The sequence below is a fragment of the Balaenoptera musculus genome, chromosome 8 (assembly GCF_009873245.2).
Source record: "Balaenoptera musculus isolate JJ_BM4_2016_0621 chromosome 8, mBalMus1.pri.v3, whole genome shotgun sequence".
NCBI lineage: Eukaryota > Metazoa > Chordata > Mammalia > Artiodactyla > Balaenopteridae > Balaenoptera > Balaenoptera musculus.
In genome coordinates, this window is record NC_045792.1 from 71,700,120 (window position 1) to 71,724,034 (window position 23,915).

Consider the following 23,915-nt stretch of genomic DNA (forward strand, 5'->3'; position numbering starts at 1 on the left):
ATTATCTTCATTTGAAATTAACTATGGTTTAGGGAGGTGGTTATGGGTGCCAAGTTGACAGGGATGGACTGGGATGGATTTGAAAGTGTCAACTTGTCTAGGCTGAACTACATTTGCCAGAACTTCCTTCCATGTATGTTTCCTCTTAGGGTGGGCGTCAAGAGACAGTTTGCATAAGATGTGGTGGCTGGAAAGGAAGCAGCAGCCGTACTGTTTTTATGTGTGGAAGGTTGGTGCTGGGGCTCCAGGATGTTCATGTGCGTTGTTGCTTCTCTGTTGGCTCATCTCATTGGCCTAAGGCAGCAGCTGGGCTTGCAGCTGCTCCATCTTCCCCTGGATACTCCTGCAGGTTCTCTGACTCCTGGACCAGGTGTGTGGTTAGCTCCATGATGAAGGGAGCCAACTCCTGCAGACTTCAGCAAAATTGTAGGTGCTGAGAGAGGCTGACACAAGTTCTGGTTGGTTCTCATGGGTTTTAGCTCATGCTCATGGGATCTAGGTTGTCCTGCAAGTCTCAAGCTCTAGCATCAGATGAACAGACAACAGCCTTACAGAGACAATTTAACTAGAAGCTACAACTGTGTAGGGTCAAATATATATATGTATACAATTATATATATATATATATCTTCTATAAGTACTACTTCTCTGACTGAACCCTGGTTGATACAGAGTCACTACATGAAACCACTTCTGACATCTCCCTGGTTTCCTGAGGAAGGCTTTCTCCCCTTTGCTTCACCTCAGTTGTGTCCTCCAGAGCCCTTGGAGAACCAACTTGAGGGGCAGCCGCCACTGCCTCTGAGGCCTGAAGGAGCCAACGAAAAAGCCAATGGTGGGGTTGGCACTGCTAGGCAGGATCATCCCTATATTAAAATAATAGAAGGACACGTTGAAATCCTTCCGAAGCCAGTCTAGCAGAAACTTCTGGATGCCTGAGAGGAGGCTGCAGAGGAGGAAGACCAGCACGCTGAGCAGGATGACCACGTAGAGCCTGGTCAGCTGCATCCGCTGGGACTCACAGAGGGTCCTGGCCAGCAGGGCTAGGCTGGAGCTAGCAAGAACCACCAATGAGAAAATCAGCCACCCAGCAATGATGAAATCAAATAGTGGATACCAGTCATCGTCAAAATCCCTGAACAGGTCACAGTAATTCCCTTCTAGGATGCTCAGCAGGAGGGACACACACGACAGCTGATGTGTTTGGGGCGGTGGCAGCGGTACCAGTTGGGGTACAGGGTAGACAAGTGGCACTTGGTGCTAATGGCACTGAGAACGCTCAAGCCTGAGAGGTAGGCAAAGATAGGCGCAAGGTTGAGAACGATGGGGTAGGGTTGTGGCAGGAAGTGATGTGTGTCTCCGGGGAACCTATAATCTGGCCGCTGAGGAAGAGGAAGTTGGCTTTCGCCAGGTTGAAGATGTAGATGGTGAAGATCTTGCGCAGGCGGAAGCCCAGGAGCCACAGCACAACTGAGTTTCTTGCCAGTCCTCCCAGGGCAGAGATGATATTCAGCAAGATATTCAGCAGGGTCAGGGTCAGTACGTCACATTGAATATGAATATGATATTCAGCAGGGTCAGGGTCAGTACGTCACATTTAGAAAGGGCCTGGTCACTGTGATTCATTAGTATGAGTTCGGTCTCCCAGGCTGGGGTGGTTGGATCCAAACTCAGAAACCCTCTGCTGGGGGTTTCTGACACAAACAAGATGTCAGCACCTGCTGTGTGATCACCGATTCTCACGGCCACCCTGATAGGTGGGAATTACTGTCCCTGTGTTACAGAGGAGGGAACTGGAGCCTTGCAGAGACTAAGATACTTACTGATGTCCACACAGCCCTGGAGACCTGGAACCTGGATTCAAACCCAGTTCTCTCTGACTCAAATGCCTGGGCTCTCTCTACTGCAACACGGACCCTCTACTGACATAGGAATGTGCTGTAGTCCCCCCACCAGAACACACTGTCCAGAGGTTATGTCATGTCCCCAGAATTTCCTGAAGAAGGAAGGTAAATGGGATAGAATCTGAGAGTCCAGGAAAGGGTGATGAGCCAGAACATTACTTCCTTCTGGGCCAGAAATTTCCTCTCAGGTGCATGAAATCAGGAAGACACAGAGATGATAGGGGGCCACCCTCATGACTGAGAGTGACCCATTCACTGAGGAGAAAGAAGACCAAGCTTTAGGGACATGAGAAGAATGTGATCTCTTGCTAGGACAGGCGTGAGGATGGCCAGGCCAGGTGGGTTAGCAATGGTTCAGTGTGTCAGCTCTGTGAAGACAGGAGCACTTTTTATATCCCCAGTGCCTAGCTCTGTGTGTGGCACAGTGTGTTCTCAATAAATATTCATTCAATGTATGAATGAATGAATGAGTAAATGAGTCTAATGAAGTGGAAGGTTTGGAATAAAAGTTAAATATATATATATATATAATTAAGGGCATTAGGACACACACATGTAACAAGATAAAGAAAATCTCATTCTTTTTGTGGAGAGCTGCGCATGCATTTGGAAGAATGACATATTTGTGCCCAAATAACGTACATTGGCCACTGAGGTGCCTTTGAAGTGAGGACTCCACATGGCTTCGCTGAGCACCTAGAATCATTTTGGTGCACAATTTGGGGGTAGGATTTGGGGCGGGGCTGCATACGGGGGCGGAAGAGTAAGTGAGGAGGAGGTCTGAGTGCCACTGAAAAGAGGAACTTGAAGTTTGGGGATGTCTGTGGGGGACTGTGAAGTGGGGTGCTGGGTGTGTGCAACATAAACCTACTCCATTCTCTCTCCTGGGGGATCGTTAGGAGAGTTTGCTTTGCTGAGTGAGTTTCTGTGTGGGGCGAGCCTGTGAGTCTATGAGGGGAAACGGAAAAAGCACAGGGCTTGGAATGCAGAGACGCTCGTGCAGAATTCACCTGAGGAAAGAGCACTAGCTCACCTCTGGGGGAGTGAGAGCCGATTGAGAGTTTATCACTATCGTCTTCTTTAATCCTCTCAAGAGCCCTATGAGGTTAGTTTTGTTCTCATTCTACAGAGGATGGAATTGGAGCACAAAAATGATGAGTGTTTTGCTCCTGGTCTCATACAGTGTGGATCTGAACCCGGCAGGGCTCCGTCAGGGTCCACACTTCTGACCAGCCCTCCAAACCCACCACCACTGTGGTGTTGATTACACGTGGATGTGGGGAAAGCAGAGAAGTGATTCCCAAGTTAAATCCAAGATGGCAGTCAATATTGTGGCTAAAAAACCAAAAACAAAACTAAAAAAAACGAACATAAGCAAACTCCAGAAACACAGAGAGGTAGAGAAGCCAATCATATAAGGAACAAAGAAGGTGGGTAGAAGCCAACTAAAAGCACATAGCAGAATCCAGGAGTCCTTTCCTGGTTCACAAAGGCAGCCATTGCTCTGGAATCCAGAGGCAGGAGGCCTCCAGTTGGAAAGAGGGTACGTCCTCTGCTGTGGCCCAGGGAGGAATCAAGGGCAGAATCATCCATCTTTCGCTCTCTCAGAGAAACAAGATCCCACAGCCCTGAATGACCATGAAGTGATATGGGAGGAAAACCAGGGCCTCTGCTATCCCCGCTGAAAGCACTTAAAAGTTTGTATATCTGTTTTCTTTGGTGTGACATATATTTTTTCCTCATCAAACTGGAAGCTCCATAAGGACTAAGTCTTGCCTGTTGTTTTTCACTATTGTATCCCCAGCATCTAGCATGTTCCCTAAAGACCATCTATTGTCATATCCTTATTTAATAGAGGAAGAAGATGAGACCTAAGGAGTCAAAGGGTTTTCGAGATGTCAGTGTGAAGAGCAGGCCCAACACCACCCCTGGTCTCCTGCAGCCCCGCCCCAGGCTTTCCTACTGTTCTCTGCTCCATCGTTCATTATTTGTGAGGAGCTCCTGGGAAAAAGTCTTCATGTGAGCATAGAATGTGAGAGACAATCAGGGGGTGCAGAGACCGCCCCCAACATCTGTTCTCCTCTTCTGTCGCACACTATCTGGGTAACTGCTCCTTCCCTGGTCCTTTTAAGCCTCGGGGTGGAAACAGCGTTTCACTACTGCTTGCCTTAGGGAGCTTCTCCATGCATTGTCACTTTCCTTTACCCCTGCCTGTGTTTGCCATTAGCCCCCTTCATGAAACACTCCTCAGTTATACCAGTTTGGGCTGTTTTCTCCTGGGACTCTGCCAGATCCACAAGAGAAGAGAACTTTGAAAAGCCAGTAAACAATGGAACCTGGGTTAGCAGCAGTCCAGCTCCGGGAAGCAATGTCTGCATGCTCCCTTGCTCCCTAAATTAATGTAAGAGGCAACATTCTCTCCAAGACAGCAGATTTGAATGACTGGAGAAGGGGAGAACATGGGGAGATGGATCAGAAGGGAGGGAAGTTCTGGTTGACCCCATTTGCATCTCCCACCGTTGGAGCTGCCAGCACCCAGAGATGCTAGTAGAGAGCTCCATGTCTCCTGCCTTTTCCTGAAGGAAGCACCATGACCCCCTGCATGTAGCATCCCAAAGTGGAAACAGGACATGGAAACTTAGAGCAAAACCCATAACTGGCTTTGGAAATAAGACAGTTCTTAGTATATATCCTTACCTTTCTTCCATTCTTCTGGCCAGAGGTGGAGAACTGACCTGTGCTGGGCAAGAAGAGCTTTTCAGGGATTGAGTGATGCCAGAGGACACTTCTCTGTCCTCTAAATTGGGAGATGCCTACAGGAGTGGGAATGAAGTCTGGTGACCAAGCAAGGCTTATCGAGATGCTGGACAGACCCTGTAATTTCCTGTGCAGGGCCTGTGGGCACTTCAGAGACCAGGGCTGTTTGAGACATGATCCCTCATCGAGATGTTTCTCAGCACTTGCCCCACTTCCACTCACCTATCAGCCTCTCGCATCCTACCCAGTCTGGTCCACCTCCCAGTGAGTCACTGCTGTTCTGGAGCCTGTAACTGACAGCTGTGAGCCTGGGTAACAATGTCAAGCAATGTGAACTTGCATGGTGAGGCTTTATAACTAGAGAATAAAGTCTGTCTTAGGGTGGTTGAAAGTTCACCATGGCCTGACCCCACTTTTTTGTTTGTTTTCTTTATCACAGCAGTAATGCATTCATATGTGTAATTTCTTAACAAAAGGTAGAGAAATATATACAAAGTGGCAGTTTCCCTGAGTGCCATTCTCCAGAGGCTACCATGTATTCCACTTTCCATTATTTCTTTTATTATTATTGGCCCAGAATAGTAAACTTGTATATCTGTTTTTAATCTATTAGCATTAACAAGTGGATCATTTGACAGCCCTTAAAAAATGGAAGGAGTTCAGCACACATAGCATTCTTTATCTTCCTCTCTCCAGTTCATGAAATTCTTATTTATTTATTTTCATGTGGTATAGATATGAAAAATTTAAGTCTTTATCTCTATGAGTTCCTTTCATACTCCTCAAGTTAAGCTACTTTTCATTTTTTAAAATGTCGTTTGAAATAGGAACTGTTTCAAATACTCTGAAAAGTTCTTCAATGGATTCATTCAGCAAATATTTAATAAGGATATTGTTATGGGCTGAATTGTGTTCTTCCAAATTCATATGTTGAAGTCCTAACTCCTAGTGTCTCCCAGGATATAACTGCATTTGGAGATAGGGTTTATAAAGAAGCAGTTTAGTTAACATGAAGTCATTAGGGTGAGCACCAATCCAATATGACTGGCATCCTTATAAGAAGAGGAGATTAGGACACATACAGAGGGAAGACCATGTGAAGATGCAAGGAGAAGATAACATCTACAAGCCAAGGAGAGAGGCCTCAGAAGATACCAACCCTCCCAACACCTTGATCTCAGACTTCTAGTCTCTAGAATTGTGAGAAAATATGTTTCGGTTGTTTAAACCACCCAGTCAGTGCTACTGCGTTATGGCAGCCCTAGCAGACTAATATAGACCTACTGTGTCCCAGGCATGATTTCAGGCAATGGAGTTTCAGTGTGAACAACAACTATAAACTAGATCATGGGGCTTCCCTGGTGGCGCAGTGGTTAAGAATCCACCTGCCAACACAGGGGACACGGGTTCGAGCCCTGGTCTGGGAAGATCCCACATGCTGCGGAGCAACTAAGCCCGTGCACCACAACTACTGAGCCTGCGCTCTAGAGCCCACAAGCCACAACTACTGAGCTCTCGTGCCACAACTACTGAAGCCTGCTCACCTAGAGCCTGTGCTCTGCAACAAGAGAAACCATCACAATGAGAAGCCCGCGCAATGCAATGAAGAGTAGACCCCTCTCTCGCTGCAACTAGAGAAAGCCCGCAGGCAGCAACGAAGACCCAACATAGCCAAAAATAAATAAATTAAATAAATAAAATTTAAAAATAAACAAAACTAGATCATGACCTTTTGTAGCTTATCCTCAAAAGGGCAGATGAGCTTCTTCAGAAAGTAAATACAGACTGAAAAGAGAAGAGGTCTGAAGGGTCTCCATCCATTAGACATCTGGAAGAGGGATTGGATGCAGCAAAGCATGTGTAGGGAGACTGATCAATGGAACAGAAGTCTCAGAATTAGACACAAATGCATATGGGAATTTAGTGTGTGATAAAAGTTGCTTTCAAAGTAAAACATGAGAAGGAGCTGGTGTTGGGGAAGGAGGAAAACTAGGAAAGTGTAGTGTTTCAGAATGCCAAGTGATGGAGTTATTGGTCAGTAAGTAGTGTCAGCAGCAGCTAGGTAGTAAGAAACTGACCTTGGATTAACAGCTTGGAGTTCTTGCCAGTCTGACCAAGGTGGTTGCAGTGGAAGAGTGGCCTGAAGGACTAAGCGGAGGGAGTGTAAGAGAGAACAGCGGGTGTGGGATGGGGCTCCTGGACCCCCCAGACACCAATTGAAATACCACCACAGACAAGGGGAGCGTTGGGACAGGTGGACGAGCCACATATTGTTGTTTAAACAATCAGCTGTGTTTCTCTGTGCAAAAATAAGCAGTTAGAAGAAATAATAGAATATAAACCCCATTTACATCTTCTGAAAGAGAAGAGTACTGAGGGCGATTGAAACAGCATAAAGCCTGAATGAGTACAGCATTGCAGTACTGATCCTTACATAGAACAACTTATAAGTGGAAAAGTCTCAGAATTAGACACAAATGCATATGGAAATTTATGACAAATGGTGTATGTTAAAGTAGTGGGTAAAACATGAACTATTCAATGAATGGGATTGAGGCAACTGATGGTCACGTAAAATAAAGTTGAAACATACTTATATATGATTTTTGGATAAGTCCAAATATACTAAATACTTAAAAAAATAATGAAAATATGATAGTACTTGGATAAACCTTAGGAAAATTCTTTTTAAATCAAAGTGGGGAAGACTTTCAAAGTATGGCACAAAGTTCAGAAGACATTAAGGAAAGGATTAATAAAGACAAGAACATAATGAAAATTTTTGCCATGACATGAACCATCATAATTAAAAGATAAGTAACAAGTTGGGAAAATATTGGTAACTCATATCAAAAATGAGTTCCTCGGGACTTCCCTGGTGGCGCAGTGGTTAAGAATCCGCCTGCCAATGCAGGGGACACGGGTTCAAGCCCAGGTCCGGGAAGATCCCACATGCCGCGGAGCAACTAAGCCCGTGTGCCACAACTACTGAGCCTGCGCTCTAAAGCCCACGAGCCACAACTACTGAGCCCACGTGCCACAATTACTGAAGCCCACGTGCCTAGAGCCCCGTGCTCTACAACAAGAGAAGCTACTGCAATGAGAAGCCCATGCACCACAACGAAGAGTAGCCCCTGCTCACTGCAACTAGAGAAAGCCCAGGCGCAGCAACGAAGACCCAACACAGCCAATAAATAAACAAATAAATGAATAAAAATTTTTAAAAAATAAATTATAAAAAAAAGAGTTCCTCCTATTTGTAAAAGTTCCTGTAAAATGATAATTCTGAATCCAGTGAGCCAATAAGAAAATGACTATAGGTTACAAATTCACAATTTCTAGAAAATAAAAATGGCTCTTATACGGAAAAATGAGAAACCATGCATATAATACGAGAGATGCAAATTAAAATTACACAGGGTTATCTTTTACTCATTGAAATATGAAAGACCCAGTAGTTTGGTAGTGTACTGTGTGTATAGTCTGGGGACAAGGCACTCTCACATTTCTGGTGGGAGTGAAGATTGATATAGCTTCCAGGAAGGGCAACTTGCAACATATATAAACATATATAAAGTGTCATCGTTTTTCTACCTGTAATTCCTCATCAAGGAATTTAATTTTAGGATTATAGTTGTACATATGCAAGAGACATATGTACAAAGTTAATAAATGTAGAATTATTTGCAATAAAAAGGATTAGTAACAGCCAAAATGGCTATCAATACTGTGTAAATTATGGTCAGTCCATACAATGGAATACTGTATAGATGTATAAAAGAGCAACAAACCTGATATGGAAGGACCTCCAAGATATAGCAAATTTAAAAAAGAATGAAGAGGGGCTTCCCTGGTGGCGCAGTGGTTGAGAGTCTGCCTGCCAATGCAGGGGACACAGGTTCGAGCCCTGGTCTGGGAGGATCCCACATGCCGCGGAGCAACTGGGCCCGTGGGCCACAACTACTGAGCCTGCGCGTCTGGAGCCTGTGCCCCGCAACAAGAGAGTCCGCGATGATGAGGGGCCCGCGCACCACGATGAGGAGTGGCCCCCCCTTGCTGCAGCTAGAGAGGGCCCTCGCGCGGAGCGAGGACCCAACACAGCCAAAAAATAATAATAAATAAATAAATAAATAATAATCCTTCCCTCTACTTTAAAAAAAAAAAAAAACGTAGAACAATAAGCATATGTATGAATATATACATATATTCATATGTATGAATAATTCTGAATATTATACATACACATACATATATGTATAATATATAATATATGTGTTACATATACTATTCCTTCTCGTACAAATATATTGATACACACTTGTTTTAGATTAAATATCTCTGGAAAGGTTTAAAAATACTAATAACCGTAATAACTATATTTGTGTTTGTGGGGAAGGCATAGATGCCTGAAGGCCTGGAATGGAATGACCGTTTTCAATGTATGCATTAAACAATTTTTTTAAAACTATGAATGTATTGCTATTTCAAAAATAAAATTTTAAAACAAGGAAAATAAATTTAATGATATAACCAAGAGGAGACAGATGTAAAAAGATAAGAGAGAGAAAGAGGGAGTTGAGGGAAGAAGAGGAAGAGGAGAAGAGGAGAAGGAGGAGGAGAGAGATGTAGAAATAGATCGAGAGAGAAAAGAGATTTGCTATAAAGGCAAGCAGAGAAATCAGGCCATGGATGGAGGAGAATGGAGACCTGGGTGGTCTTTAAGCCAGGAGATAGAATACCATGTTTGTATGTTGCAGGGATGATCCAATAGAGAAGGATCACTGAAGATGCAGGTGGGAGAGATAATCATTGTCTAAGGTGTTTCTGTGTAGTAGAGGGGTGGGAACCGGCACACAGGTGGAAAGGATGGCTTAAGATAGGAGTGTGCAGAACTGTTCCCTGGCATGACAGGAAAGGCAGAGAAATGAGCTCAGAGGCAGATTGGCTGATAGATTTGGTGTCAGGAGATGGAGAAATTTTCAGCAGAGCACCATCTGAGCGTGATAAAAGAGTGAGGAGGAGATTTCAGGGGAGAGATGGTGTGAAATATTTCCCTTGGAGAGAGGGTAATTATGGAAACATTACATAATCACTCAGCAGAGCCAAGTGGATACCTGAGGTGTGTGGACATACATTGAAATTGAAACCGCTGGGCACAGTTGGATGTTGTTTTTCACCCATTCTCAGCTCCCTGGCAACAGGCATGGAGTTAGTGGGAGTCAGATTCAACCAGGGCAAAAGACTTGATGGGCACATCAAGTGAAGATACTTACATGGATGGCAAATAAACACGTGAAAATGTGCTCGGCATTCCTTACCATTAGGGAAATACAAATTAAAACCACAATGGCACTACATACTACACACTTAGAATGGCTAAAATAAAAAATACTGATAGTTTCAAATATTGATAAGGATTTGAGAAACTGGATCTTTCATATCATATGTTGCTGGTGGGAATGTAAGATGGTACAGCCACAGTGGAAAACCCTTTTGCATTTTCTTAAAAAATTGAACATGCACTTACCATACAACCCCGCAATCTATTCCTGGCATTTATCCTAGAGAATGGAAAATTTTTGTTCACATAAAACCTGTGTACAAATGTTCATGACAGGTTTATTTATAATAGCCAAACTGAAAACAAACTAGATATCCTTCCACTGGTGAATATTGAAACCAAATGTAGTATATCTATACCATGGAATACTACTCAACAATTTAAAAAAATCAACAACAAACTGTTGAAACATACAACTACTTGGGTGGCTCCTGAGGACATTATGCTCAATGAAAAAATCCAAAATCAAAAGGTTTGATAGTGTATTATTCCATTTATATAACATTTTTGAAATGGCAAAATTATCGAGATGGGGAGCATATCAGTGGTTGCTAGGGGTTTGGGAAGGGGAATGGGGTGGGTGTGACTATAAATACATAGCTGAAAGGAGTTTTTTTGTGGTGAACAGTCTCATATCTTGAAAGTGGTGGTGGTTATACAATATAATGCATGTGATAAAATGCCCTAGAATTAAACATAGTGGCATAAAAAATGAGTCATGCAAAAATGGGTGAAATCTGAGTAAGATCTGTAGTGTAGATAATTTTATTGTACCAAGGGAAGTTTCTTGGTTTTGATAATGTACTTTATTTATGAGGATGTCACCATTGGCAGAGGCTTGGTTATGGGTACACAGGACTCTCTGTACTATTTTTGCAACACGTTCGTCTATAATTAATTCAGAATGAAAAGTTAAAAAAACTGAAAGGTTAGTTTGTTGGATTGACTACCTACATGGATACTGAAGACACAGAATGAGGACAGGCTTATGCTGGAGAGAAATCTATAAACCAAGTGCACTGCCAGAAGATAATGTAATAAGCATTCACATACTCACCATTAAAATTAAGCGTATATAAAAATTTTGTCATATTTGTTTCCAATCTCTCCTTAAAAGTGAATAAATAAAATGTTACAGATTCATCTGGAGGCCCAAACCTGCATCTCTTCTCTCATCGATCTCTTCAGAACTTCTGAAGATGACATGCATTATTCTCTCATGTGAGAATATTCTCTCATTCTCTCATATGACACTTTATATATATATGTTTTAACAGGATATTAAAACAGAAGTTTTGCTCTAAATATCAAGATACTATAGACACTACATTTTGAAAAAGGTACAAGTGACATGCAGAATTTTAGTAAGAGATTTCTGATAATTGGTTACCAACTCTTACACCATCATCCATATCAAAGTTATTAAAAATTTGACTTCAATTTTTAATTAATTAATTTATTTATTTATTTGGCTGTGTTGGGTCTTCGTTTCTGTGTGAGGGCTTTCTCTAGTTGCGGCGAGCGGGGGCCACTCTTCATTGCGTTGCGCGGGCCTCTCACTATCGCGGCCTCTCTTGTTGCGGAGCACAGGCTCCAGACGCGCAGGCTCAGTAGTTGTGCCTCACGGGCCCAGTTGCTCTGCGGCATGTGGGATCTTCCCAGACCAGGGCTCGAACCCGTGTCCCCTGCATTAGCAGGCAGATTCTCAACCACTGTGCCACCAGGGAAGCCCGAGTTCAATTTTTATATGAGGAATAAAACATCAAATTCAATTTAAAGATGAACCATCTCCCCTGCTCCCAATTTGACCTTTGCAGGCAAAAAGACTGCAGCAGAGAAGAGGGTACATTCTGTTGCTTCTCTCTTTTGCTCCCCACATTTCTCCTTGTTCCACCTTCCTACTGTTTCTAGCTGTGATTTCTGACCCCGGAGGGTTGGACATATTCCAGGGAGGAAGGTCAGGAGAGCAGGACTTGCTTGTTTGGCTTGTCCTGCTGGGGTGACTTTGCTGGCTCTCTCTGGACTTGACAATATTGTAGAGTTGACTCCAACTAATTTTGCAAAACTTATGCCAACCTCTGTCACTTCAAGGCCATGAGGCACATTGCCCATTGCTCACAGCACTCCAGTCTTGTGACCCTTCTTAAGAGGGATCTAGCAACCATGACCAAATACTTGGGGTGTCACAGGGAATAAAACTTATTTACATACTGATCACCATTTTCTAAACAACCTCTGTGCTTTTATTAGCAATGCCACTATGAATTGCTTTTTCTCACATTTCCATCTGTCCAGATCCTATTTATCTTTCCTTGCCTACCTCAAAAGGTTGGTGTGGCTGGCAAAAGTGGCACAGGTTACTTGCTTGGTAAACTGTAGAATCTTCGATTCAAACTCCAATTATTTCAAGAAGCCTTCCCTGATCCACTTGCCACCACGTACATACTTATTAATGAGACCTTCTCCCTCTCTGCTCCCCATCTCTGTGATTGTATCCTGGAAGAATTCAGAGCCAATTATAACAATATGTTAGGTGTGTATAAGATCCCTTCTTCCATATTCTACTAGAAGCTCCTGGAGAACAAGAACCAAATCTCATCTATTTTTACAGCCAGCGTTGGTACATTGACAATATTGGTGTCTAATACATACTTTACTATCATACAGAGAGAGCATTAAGCAACCTTCCTGAATTCCAGATAGCTGCCAAGTATACCTTCAGATGAGAAGAGTGTATGCTCATGATTATAGTCAGAGTGTAGAGACATGAACTTCTGAGACTGCCTGACTTATAACTGAAGTTACATTCAGTCCATGTCCACGGTGAAGTCAAACCCTACCGCCTTATTCTGAAGACAGGTACCCAACCACAAATGTCATAAAACTCAGACTGGTGCAATCCTATTACCTCAATATCTGCTTGGGTTGCCTAGGATGGGCTTGTGACCCAAGTTGCTCATGGAGGTAGCATGAGAATCCAGGCTCCCAGACTCCAGGTCTAGTGTTCTTCCCAGTCTAGCACTTGCAGGTTCTATATTCCTGCCTATCCCAGGATATTTGGGTGCTGAGGTGGACTTGGCTGGAGGCAAGGAATAAGTAGAGGTGTAATGCCTGTGGCCTTAGCACCTGCAGGGACTCTACCTGAAAAATGTTTTCATGCATTGTGCACTGGTATGATGTCAGAGTGTGGTCTGAAGGCTGTTAGAAGATTCAGCACAGTGAGTCTAATGATTTCAGCAACTGTAAACCTTTTGCTGAGGATGTTGTCCATCATGGGAGCCACCTGGATTCATACTGCCATGCTTTACCTGGGCGGTTGGGTGTGACATCCTTCTTCAGGATGGAAGCAATTTAGAATTTTTAAATGACCCCTCTTCTGAGCACCCTTGACTCCCAAACAACTCTATGATAGCATGGATCACATTGTGTGGCAGCCTGTCCCACACTAGGCTCCTTCCTTCCACAGACTGTGAGTTCCTTGAAGATGAATATGTTGTCTTTGAACCTCTACTGCCTGGCACAGGGGCTGGAACATTGAAGATGTTCAGTTATTATTTATAAAAAGAACAGAAGAATGACTGAGTCTGCTATGAGAAGCCTGCTTAAAGATATCTTCAAGAGTAGCAGTAGATAGGTTAATTGCAATGGTCTGTTAAAGGGCAATTATTAAAAAAGGATACATTTGTAATAGAAATATTTTATTTTAACCTAGAATTCATTCACCAAAATAAGGGAGAGAGAAGGATTTTCCTTTGATTATGGATCATAAGATATAGTTCTGCTCTTTCTTGCAGAAAGCACATTCATTCAGCATTGTCTATGATTTGCGGTTTGGATTTATTAGAGATCTTAACGTCATGTTGTACGGTATTCTGCTTGATGATATTTTTCAATATGGCTAATTTTTTTTCAATCTTGTATAGTTGTCAGGCTCATTCCTAATTAAATTACAATAATCTTGAGACTAGCTTTTACTGCCCTTTTAAGCATGCATATTAATTTTCATCAAAAGTATAATTCTCTTTACATATTCATATTTCATTGATTTATACTGTACTTTGATAAATTAGATAATTACATGAACAAGTCCAACTGGCATAAGGAGGGTTGGAAACAGGCCCAATTGGTTCCTGTGAAGCAGATAACACAGTGCTATAATGTCCAGGTGTACTAGATAATCAGTGAATGGTCCTGAGGACTCAGCGTTTACTGGACATCAATCAATATATTTTCTGAATGGAATGGACAGGTTTGGTTAAACAGATAGATTCTATTAACCAGAGATTTACATAAAAGGTGTTTGCTCTATAAAGAAATAGCATAGTGCTTTATCAGGTAGGTTTAGATAATGTTCGTTGAATTCATGCAGTTGTGGATGACACCTCCCAAAATGTGCCACGAGGGACTTTCATATCTTTTCTCTATTCCTGAAGAAAACTCCTGAATATCACGCATGATCCACCCTAAGGTGAATCTAGGAGGAAAAGCCATCACTGGCTTCGGAAAGAAGGCAACTCATGAACAAACCCTTTCCTTTCCTCCATTCTTCTCCCCAGAGGCAGCAAGCGGACCTGCAATGAAAGGGAAGCACCTTCCTCACACTGACCAACTCCAGAGGACACTCTCTGTCCTCTTGAGTGGGAGGTGCCTGAAGGAGACCTGGTGACTGAGCCATTCTTTCAAGATGCTGGACAACCCTGGGTTCAGGTGGGAGCTACTTGAGAATAATAGTCACCAAGCATTTTCTAAATTGCAGGTCCAGTCCCATGCACTATGGATTCAAAGACGTGCTTTTTTTCCCTAAAGACCTCACAGTGTGGCGGAGGAGGGAGACATGCAAATGAATCATTACAGTACAATATTATGTGTTATAACAGAGGAATATTGCAGCCAAGTGTTCAGTGTGGGCTGCAGGGACTGAGATTAAGCATCCAGCTCTAAGTTATTTTGAAATTTCTCTGCAGGGCTCCTCATGATGGACATTTTCAGCCAAAGCTATACAGTTGATGAAATCACAGCTCACAGGGCTGACTCTCCTAAGAACCCTCAGTCTAAGTTTGTGGCATCACATCAAAGCACCCTGTCTGGTGCATAGGCTACAACACTGTCTTTCTGCCTCCTCCCATCACCCTGCATTCTAGCTGAGGAAGCCCTCACCTACAGCTAAACCCCACTGCAGCATTTAGAAATCAAGGGTTGCATGTAGGGTACAGAATCAGCAGAGTGCTGGACTGGGAAAACACTGGATCTGGAGTCAGGGTACCTGAGTTCTGAGTACTGACCTGTGTTATAGAAATGACTGATGAATCTATAGGTAAACTTGGGGAGAACTGATATCTTAGCAATATTGACTCCTGAACATGGACTATTTATTTAGTTAGTTCTTTGATTTCATTCATCAGAGTTTTGTAGTTTTTTTATATAGATCTTGTACATATTTTGTTAGATTTATACCTAAGTATTTCATTTTGGAGGATGCTAATGTAAATAATATTGTATTTTTAATTTCAAATTCCACTTGTTCATTGTTGATGTATAGGAAAGCAATTGACATTTGTATATTAACTTTGTATCCTGAAACCTTGCTATAATTGCTTATAAGTTCTAGGAGGTTTTTTTTTTTTTGTAATTCTTTTAAATTTTCTGTATAGACATTCATGTCATCTGCAACCAAAGACAGTTTTATGTCTTCCTTCCCAATCTATATACTTTTATTTACTTTTCTTACCTTATTGCATTAACAAGGACTTCAGCAGTGTTGAAAAGGGATGGTGAGAGGGGACATCCTTGCCTTGTACCTGATTTTAGTGGGACAGCTTCAAGTTTCTTGGTGGGAAAGTTTCAGGTATGCTGTTAGCTGTACAATTTTTGTAGATAGTCCTTATCAAGTTGAGAAAATTCCCCTCTATTTCTAGTTTACTGAGAGTTTTTATCATGAAAGGGTGTTGGGTTTCATCAGATGATTTTTCTGCATCTACAGAAATGATCATGTGATTTTTCCTTTTTACTCTGTTGATGTTATGGATTACATTAATTGATTTTCAAATGTTGAAACAGCCTTGCATATCTGGAATAAATTCCACTTGGTCATGGTGCATAATTTTTAATGCCCTTTTTAGATTCTATTTGCTAACATTTTGAGGATTTTTGCATCTATGTTCATGAGAGATATTGGTCTGTAATTTTCTTTTATTATAACGTCTTTGTCTGGTTTTGGTATTAGAGCAATGCTGGCTTCATAGAATGAGTTAGGTAGTAGTCCCTCTTCTTCTCTCCTCCAAATAAGATTGTAGAGAATTGGTAAAATTTCTTCCTTAAACGTTTGGTAGAATTCATCAGTGAACTCATCGGGGCCTGGCACTTTCTGTTTTGAAAGGTTATTAATTATTGATTCAATTCCTTTAATATATATGTCTATTCATATTGTCTGTTTCTTCTCGTTTGAGCTTTGGCAGACTGTTTTTCAAGGAATTCATCCATTTCACGTAGGTTATCAAATTTGTGGACATAGAGTTGTATAGTATTCCTTTATTGTCCTTTTAATGTCCATGGGATCTGTAGTGATGTCCCCTCCTTTGTTTCTGATATTAGTAATTTGTGTCCTCTCTTTTTTTTTTTTTCTAGTTAGCTTGGCTAGTGACATCAATTTTAAGGATCTTTTCAAAGAAATAGCTTTAAAGTTTTTAAAATTTTATTCAAGTATAGTTGATTTACAATGTTGTGTTAATTTCTGCTGTAGAGCAAAGTGATTCAGTTATACATTTATATACATTCTTTTTCATATTCTTTTCCATTATGGTTTATCACAGGACATTTAATATAGTTCCCTATGCTATACAGTAAGACCTTGTTGTTTATCCATTCTGTATATAATAGTTTGCATCTGCTAATCCCAAAGTCACAGTCCATCCCTCCACCACCCCTCTCCACCTTGGCAACCACAAGTTTGTTCTCTATGTCTTTGAGTCTGAGAAACAGCTTTTGGTTTCATTGATTTTCTCTATTGATTCTCTATTTTCAATTTCATTGGTATCTACTTTTATTTTTATTATTCCTTTTCTTTTGCTTACTTTATATTTAATTTGCTCTTCTTTTTTAAAATATTTATTTATTTATTTATTTATTTATTTATTTGGCTGCGTTGGGTCTTAGTTGCGGCACGTGAGATCTTCATTTTGGCATACAGGGTCTTTTGTTGCAGCATGCAGGCTCTTCATTACAGCACGCAGGCTTCTCTCTAGTTGTGGTGTGCAGGCGTCAGAGCATGCATGCTCAGTAGTTGCGGCATGTGAGCTCTCCAGTTGTGGTTCACGAGCTCTAGAGCGCGTGGGCTCAGCAGTTGCAGCACATGGGCTTAGTTGCCCTGTGGCATGTGGAACCTTAGTTCCCCAACCAGGCATCAAACCCGTGTCTAGTGTATTGGAAGGCGGATTCTTAACCACTGGACCACCAGGGAAGTCCCGAATTTGCTCTTCTTTTTTTGCTTTTCTAATATATGCATTCAGCGTTATAAGTTTCTCTTTAAGCACTGTTTTCACTGAATCTCACAAATTTTGATAAGTTGTGTTTTCATTTTAATTTACTTGAAAATATTTTAAAATTTATCTTGAGTTTTCTTCTTTGGCCTATGTGTTTATTTAGAAGTATGTTGTTTAATCTCTATGTGTTTTGGGATTTTCCAGTTATCTTTCTGTTATTGACTTCTAGCTTAATTCCATTGTGGTCTGAGAGCAGACACTGAAAGATTTCTATTCTTTTAAATTTGTTAAGGTGTGTTTTATGGCCCAGTATGTGACCCATCTTGATGAATGTCCCATGTGAGCATAAAAAGAATGTGTATTCTGCTGTTGTTGGATAAAGCAGTCTATAAATGTCCATGATAGCAAGTTGATTTATGATGTTGTTGACTTCAACTCTGTCCTTACTGATTTTCTGCCCACTGAATCTTTCCATTTCTGATAGAGAGGTGTGAAAGTATCCAACTATAATAATGGATTCCTCTATTTATCCTTGAAGTTCTATCAGTTTTTGTCTCATGTAGTTTGATGCTGTTTTTAGGCATATAGATATTAAGAATTTTTATATCTTCTTGGAGAATTCACCTCTTTATAATTATGTAATGCCCTTCTTTATCCCTGAAACTTTCCCTGCTTTGAAGTCTGCTTGATCTGAAATTAATATAGCTACTCCTGATTTTTAAAATGTGTGTTAGCATGCTATATTTTTCTCCATTCATTTACTTTTAATCTGCATGTGTTTGCACATTTAAAGTGGATTTCTTACGGACAACATATAGTTGGGTCTTGTTTTTTGATTCAATCTGACAATCTCTGTCTTTTAATTGTGCATTTGGACCGTTGACATTCAAAGTGATTATTGATGTAGTTGGATTAATATCTACCATATTTGTTACTGTTTTCTATTTGTTGCCCTTATTCTTTGTTCCTATTTTTGTCTTTTACTTTTTCAGCCTTTTGTGGTTTTAACTAAGCATTTTATGTGATTCTACTGGTACTTTCTTAGCATGTCACTTAGCATGCCTTTCTTAGCATTTTCTCTCCTTTCTTAGCATAACAGTTACACTTTATCCTTTCCTTTTTAGAAAACTTTTTTTTTTAATAGTGGTTACTATAGAGTTTGCAATATACAGTCCTAACTAATCCGAGTCCACTTTCAAATAACACTATACCACTTTACAGATAGTTTGAATAGCTTGTAATAACAAAATAATTCCAATTCCTCCCTCCGTCCCTTGTAACATTGCTACCATTCATTTCACTTATTTATAAGCATACATAAACATGTATGTATGATGATACATACTTAAGCATACATAATTGAACACACTGTTGTATTATTATTTTGAACAAGCTGTTTTGTGTTAGAGCAATTCAGAACAAGAAAAATAAAAGATTTTATTTTGCCTTCACTTATTCCTCTTCATTGCTCTTCCTTTCTTTATGAAGATCCAAGTTTCTGACCTATATTATTTTTCTTCTCTCCAAATAACTTATATTAACATATCTTGCAAGTCAGGTTTATGGGTTAGAAATTTCCTCAATTTCTGTTTGTCTGAGAAAGTGCATTTCTCCTTCACTTTTGGAAGATAATTTCGCAGGATACAGAATTCTAAGTTAGTGGTTTTTGAAGAGAAGTCAGATGTGATTCTTATCTTTGTTCCTCTGCACTGAAGTTCTTTATTCCTCTGGCTTTTTTCAGGATTTTTTTCTGTGCCTTTTATGTTTCTACAGTTTGAAAATGATATTCCTAGATGTGCGTTTTTTGTGTGTTTTTTTTTTTGTCATTTTCCTGCTTGGTGTTCTCTGAGCTTCCTGGATCTGTGGTTTGGTGTCTGACATTAATTTGGGGAAATTCTCGTTATTATTGTTTCAACTATTTCTTCTGTTCCTTTCTCTCTTTCTTCCCCTTCTGGTCTTCCCATTATGTGTATGTTACACGTTTTGTAGTTGTCCCAAAGTCTTTGGATATTGTGTGTGTGTGTGTGTGTGTGTGTGTGTGTGTGTGTGTGTGTGTTTTGTCTTAGTTCTCTTTGCTTTTCAGTTTTGGAAGTTTCCATTGATATATTCTCAAGGTCAGAGATTTTTTTCCCCCTCAGCCATGTTCAGTCTACTAATAAGCTTATCAAAGGCATTCTTCATTTCTGTTATGGTGTTTTTGATCTCTAACCTTTCTTTTTAGTTCCTTCTTAGAATTTCCACTTCTCTGCTTACGTTGCCCATCTATTCTTGTATACTGTCTACTTTATCCATTAGAGCCCTTAGCATATTAATCATTGTTGTTTTCAATTCCCAGTCTGATAATTCCAACATCCCTGCCGTGTCTGGTTCTGATGCTTGCTTTGTCTCTTCAATTTGTGCTTTTTTTCCTTTTAGTATGCATTATAGTTTATTTATTTTGATTGCCAGACATGTTGTGCTGTATAAAATGAACGGCTGTAAATAGGCCTTTAGTAATGTGGTGGTGAGGTGTGGGAGGAGAAGTGGTCAATAGTCCACAATTAAGTCCCTGTTTGGTTTTTTTAAAATTAATTAATTTAATTAATTTCTTTTTGTCTGTGTTGGGTCTTCATTGCTGCGCATGGGCTTTCTCTAGTTGCAGTGAGTGGGGGCTACTCTTCACCGTGGTGCATGGTCCTCTCATTGCGGTGGCCTCTCCTGCTGCGGAGCATGGGCTCCAGAATGCAAGCTCAGTAGCTGTGGCGCACAGGTCCAGCCTCTCCACGGCATATGGGATCCTCCCGGACCAAGGCTCGAACCTGCGTCCCCTGCATTGGCAGGCAGATTCCCAACCAATGCACCACCAGGGAAGCCCCAGTCACCTCTTTCAGGGAGCCCAAGCCTCTGGACTCTGAACTTCACAAGTGCTCCTCAGTCATCCCCCTTTGCTTGGTTGGGGCAGGATGGCTAGAGTGGGCTGGAGTTGGGTATTACCTTTTTCCCAGGTCAGTTAGGCTCTGATAATACCCCAGCAGTTTAGGCTCTGGCTAAATAGTTTCTCATGAGGTCAAGCCCTGATAGAAGAACAGAGTTCTCTGGTGTATTTCAGAATGGTTCCTTTTCCTCTCACCCTGCTAGAAGCCCAAGGAGATTTACTGTGAAGACCTGGTCAAGCTTCTGGAAGTACAATTCATAAAAGTGTGCGTGCTCACTTATGACTGGATCCCCCTGGCATTTTTAACCCTCAGTTTTGTCCATGCTGAGCCTCCAGGAATTTGTGAATTACAGTTCAGGTTTTCCTACCCTGGCACTGGATCTTGTGGTGGTTTCCACTCATGAGCCTCTGCTCCAGTAATTTCTGACTCCCTGTATTTGCCTGTCTGTCTCTCCAATCTTGAGGGTGCTAGTTTACCCTGTGTCGTCTTCTCTCTTACTGATCCAAAGGGTTGTTGATTTTTTCAATGTATTCAGGTTTTACTTGTTTTTAGGATAGAGTGGTGACTTCCAAGATCCTTACATGCAAAACTGGAAACTGGATGTTCCCTGGAACATCTTTTTTCATCCTCTTGCTTTCAAACTATTTGTGTCTTTGGATCTTAAATGAGTTTCTTATAGAGAGCATAAAGTTCAATAATGTTTTTTAAAATTAATTAACTAATTAATTAATTTTTGGCTGCGTTGGATCTTTGCGACTGCGCGTGTTTCTTCTTTCTCTAGTTGTGGCGAGCGGGGTCTACTCTTTGTTGTGGTGCACAGGCTTCTCACTGTGGTGGCTTCTCTTGTTGCAGAGCACGGGCTCTAGGTGCACAGGCTTCAGTAGCTGTGGCTCATGGGCTCCAGAGCACAGGCTCAGTAGTTGTGGCACACGGGCTTAGTTGCTCCGTGGCATGTGGGATCTTCCCGGACCAGGGCTTGAACCCTTGTCCCCTGCAATGGCGGGCAGATTCTTAACCACTGTGCCATGAGGGAAGTCCTGGTACATGTGTCTTTTTGAATTATGGTTTTCTCAGTCACCATTCCTTTTAAACTTTCCCTTAGCCCACCCATCTTCATAAATACCTCTTTAATTAAACTCTCCTCAATTATTCCATCTATTCGGGGCATTTATTTTATGTTAGGACACTGCCAGATACACAAAGGAGAAGACTTTTGAAACGCAGTGAAATCTGGGTTATTAACAACACATTAGCTTTGAGAAGCATAAGTGTTCCCTGTCCTGCTCCCTAAATTAAGGAAAGCAGCAGATTCCTCACTATGACAGCAAATTTGAATGGTTGGGGTGGAGGGGAGGACAGAGAGAGTATCCAGGAAGAGGGAACAGTGTTGTTTTCCCAATTCAGATCTCCCACAGTTGAGGCTGCCAGCACTCAAAGTTGCCAGGAGGGAGTTTACATCATTTTTCCCTGTCTTTTCCTGCTGGAGCCCCTGTGGTTCCCTGAATACGCCAACCCCAGGTGGAGTTATGTGAATGGGTACTAAGAGGAAAAACCCAACAGTGGCTTTGGAAATAAATACTTGATAAATGTATGTTTCCTCCATTATTCTTGCTGGAATTGACAAGCTGATCCATGCTAAAGGGAAGAGCTTCCTGTGACTGACAGTCACTAGAGGACACTCCTCTGCCTTTGAGAAGTGCCAGCAGGAGGAGGGGTGAAGCCTGGTGACCAAGCGAGGCTTATGAAGATGCTGCACAGTCCCTGTGATTTGCTGTACAGGGACTTGCTAGCAAATGAGCGTGTGGAGTTCTCTGAGTCATGACCCCTCATGAGATGTTTCTCAACACCTGGTCCAACTCTTCTCCTATCTCTCAACCTCCGCCCATCCCCACCCGATTTGGTGCTGGTCCCTGCAAGGGATTGTTGTTGTGGAGCCTTTTGCTGCCAACTGTGTGCCTGGGCAGCAATGCCAAGCAAAGTAAGCCTGCACTGGGTGACTTTATATTAAGACTAAAGCACACTCTCCTTACTTATCATTCAAGGCCCTCCATGGCCTGTCCCACCCTTTTCCTTTTTTTTTTTTTTTTTTTTTTTTTAATATTTTTATTTATTTATTTATTTATTTATGGCTGTGTTGGGTCTTCGTTTCTGTGTGAGGGCTTTCTCCAGTTGCGGCAAGTGGGGGCCATTCTTCATCGCGGTGCGCGGGCCTCTCACCATCGCGGCCTCTCTTGTTGCGGAGCACAGGCTCCAGACGCGCAGGCTCAGTAATTGTGGCTCACGGGCCTAGTTGCTCCGCGGCATGTGGGATCTTCCCAGACCAGGGCTCGAACCCGTGTCCCCTGCATTGGCAGGCAGATTCTCAACCACTGCGCCATGAGGGAAGCCCCACCCTTTTTCTTTATCATAGTTGTGATGTGTGCATGTTTACAATTTCTTTCCAAATGGCACAAAAGTATATCAAATAAAAGATGAAAGTCTTTCTGAATCCTATTCTCCAAAAGCAACACTTTGTTATTATTCTTAAATCTTTCATGAGTTATTATTATAGCTTTGAACAATAAAATTTGGTTTCTGTTTTTAAAATTGATCTGTGCTAAACTGGATAAATTGACTTCCCTTTGAGATGTAAAGAAGTTAGCACACATACCAGCCATACTTGGGTCTCTAGGAACAAGTATGGAGTGAGTGAGAGACAGATTTAACCAGAATCGGGTTTTGTCTGACGAGTGTGGCAGAGGGGAGTGTGATAAGGGCCAGGAAGGTGTGTGCAAAGCAGTGATTATAGCAACAGGTCATGGTATCTAAACATGGCAGGAATGGAAGTGAGGGCATGAGGAAATCATGGGCAATGAGATGTGTTGAGTCAAGAGATGGGAGGTCAGGATGGTATTTGCTGGTCATTGGATTTGGGATACTAGGGAAAATAAATTGTGCAGATCAGAGGTGAAGGGCAGGCAGTGCAAACTTGAAACATTTTTTGGAGGTGATGCTATTGTGGGTGATGACGAGATCCAGGACTGGTTGATGAGAATGCAGTGGGAGACAAGGTTAAAGGAAGGAGGTGTTTAGAAAGCTGAGAGGTTAGAATGTTGGATTAACCATCTAAATGGATATACGAGTCCCCAGAGTGAGGATGGGGTGGTGCTGGAGATGACTATAAACCAGGTGCTTAGGCCAGAAAATAAACATTCACATACCCACCTCAAAATCAAGCATATATTGAAGTTTTATTATATTTGCCAATCTCTCTTTAAAAACGAATAAATAAAACTAAAGATACAACTATAGCCCAAGCCTGCAGCTCACTTGGATCTGTCACTCTTCAGTTCTTCAGAAATTGATGTGTCTTATTCTCTCATATGCATGACAGGATGTCAAAATAGAAGGTTTATCTAAATATCAAGATATTCCACAAAATACATTTCAAGAGGAATGCAACATGACTTGCAGAATTTAAAAGTAAAGCATCTGATCACTGGTTACACAACTCTTAAGCTATCATGCATGTCAGGGTATA

At 41.6% G+C, this 23,915-nt stretch overlaps 1 protein-coding gene across 1 annotated transcript in view; it reads right to left on the bottom strand.

Annotated features, from left to right (window-relative positions):
- Positions 1-738: 738 nt before the first annotated feature.
- The window catches only part of MRGPRX2 (MAS related GPR family member X2), a 48,710-nt gene continuing 25,533 nt past the window's right edge, over positions 739-23,915 (bottom strand). Inside the window, 2 exon segments of the mRNA XM_036861318.1 lie at positions 739-1,054; positions 1,225-1,382. Of these exon segments, the coding sequence (XP_036717213.1) occupies positions 739-1,054; positions 1,225-1,382 (474 nt within the window).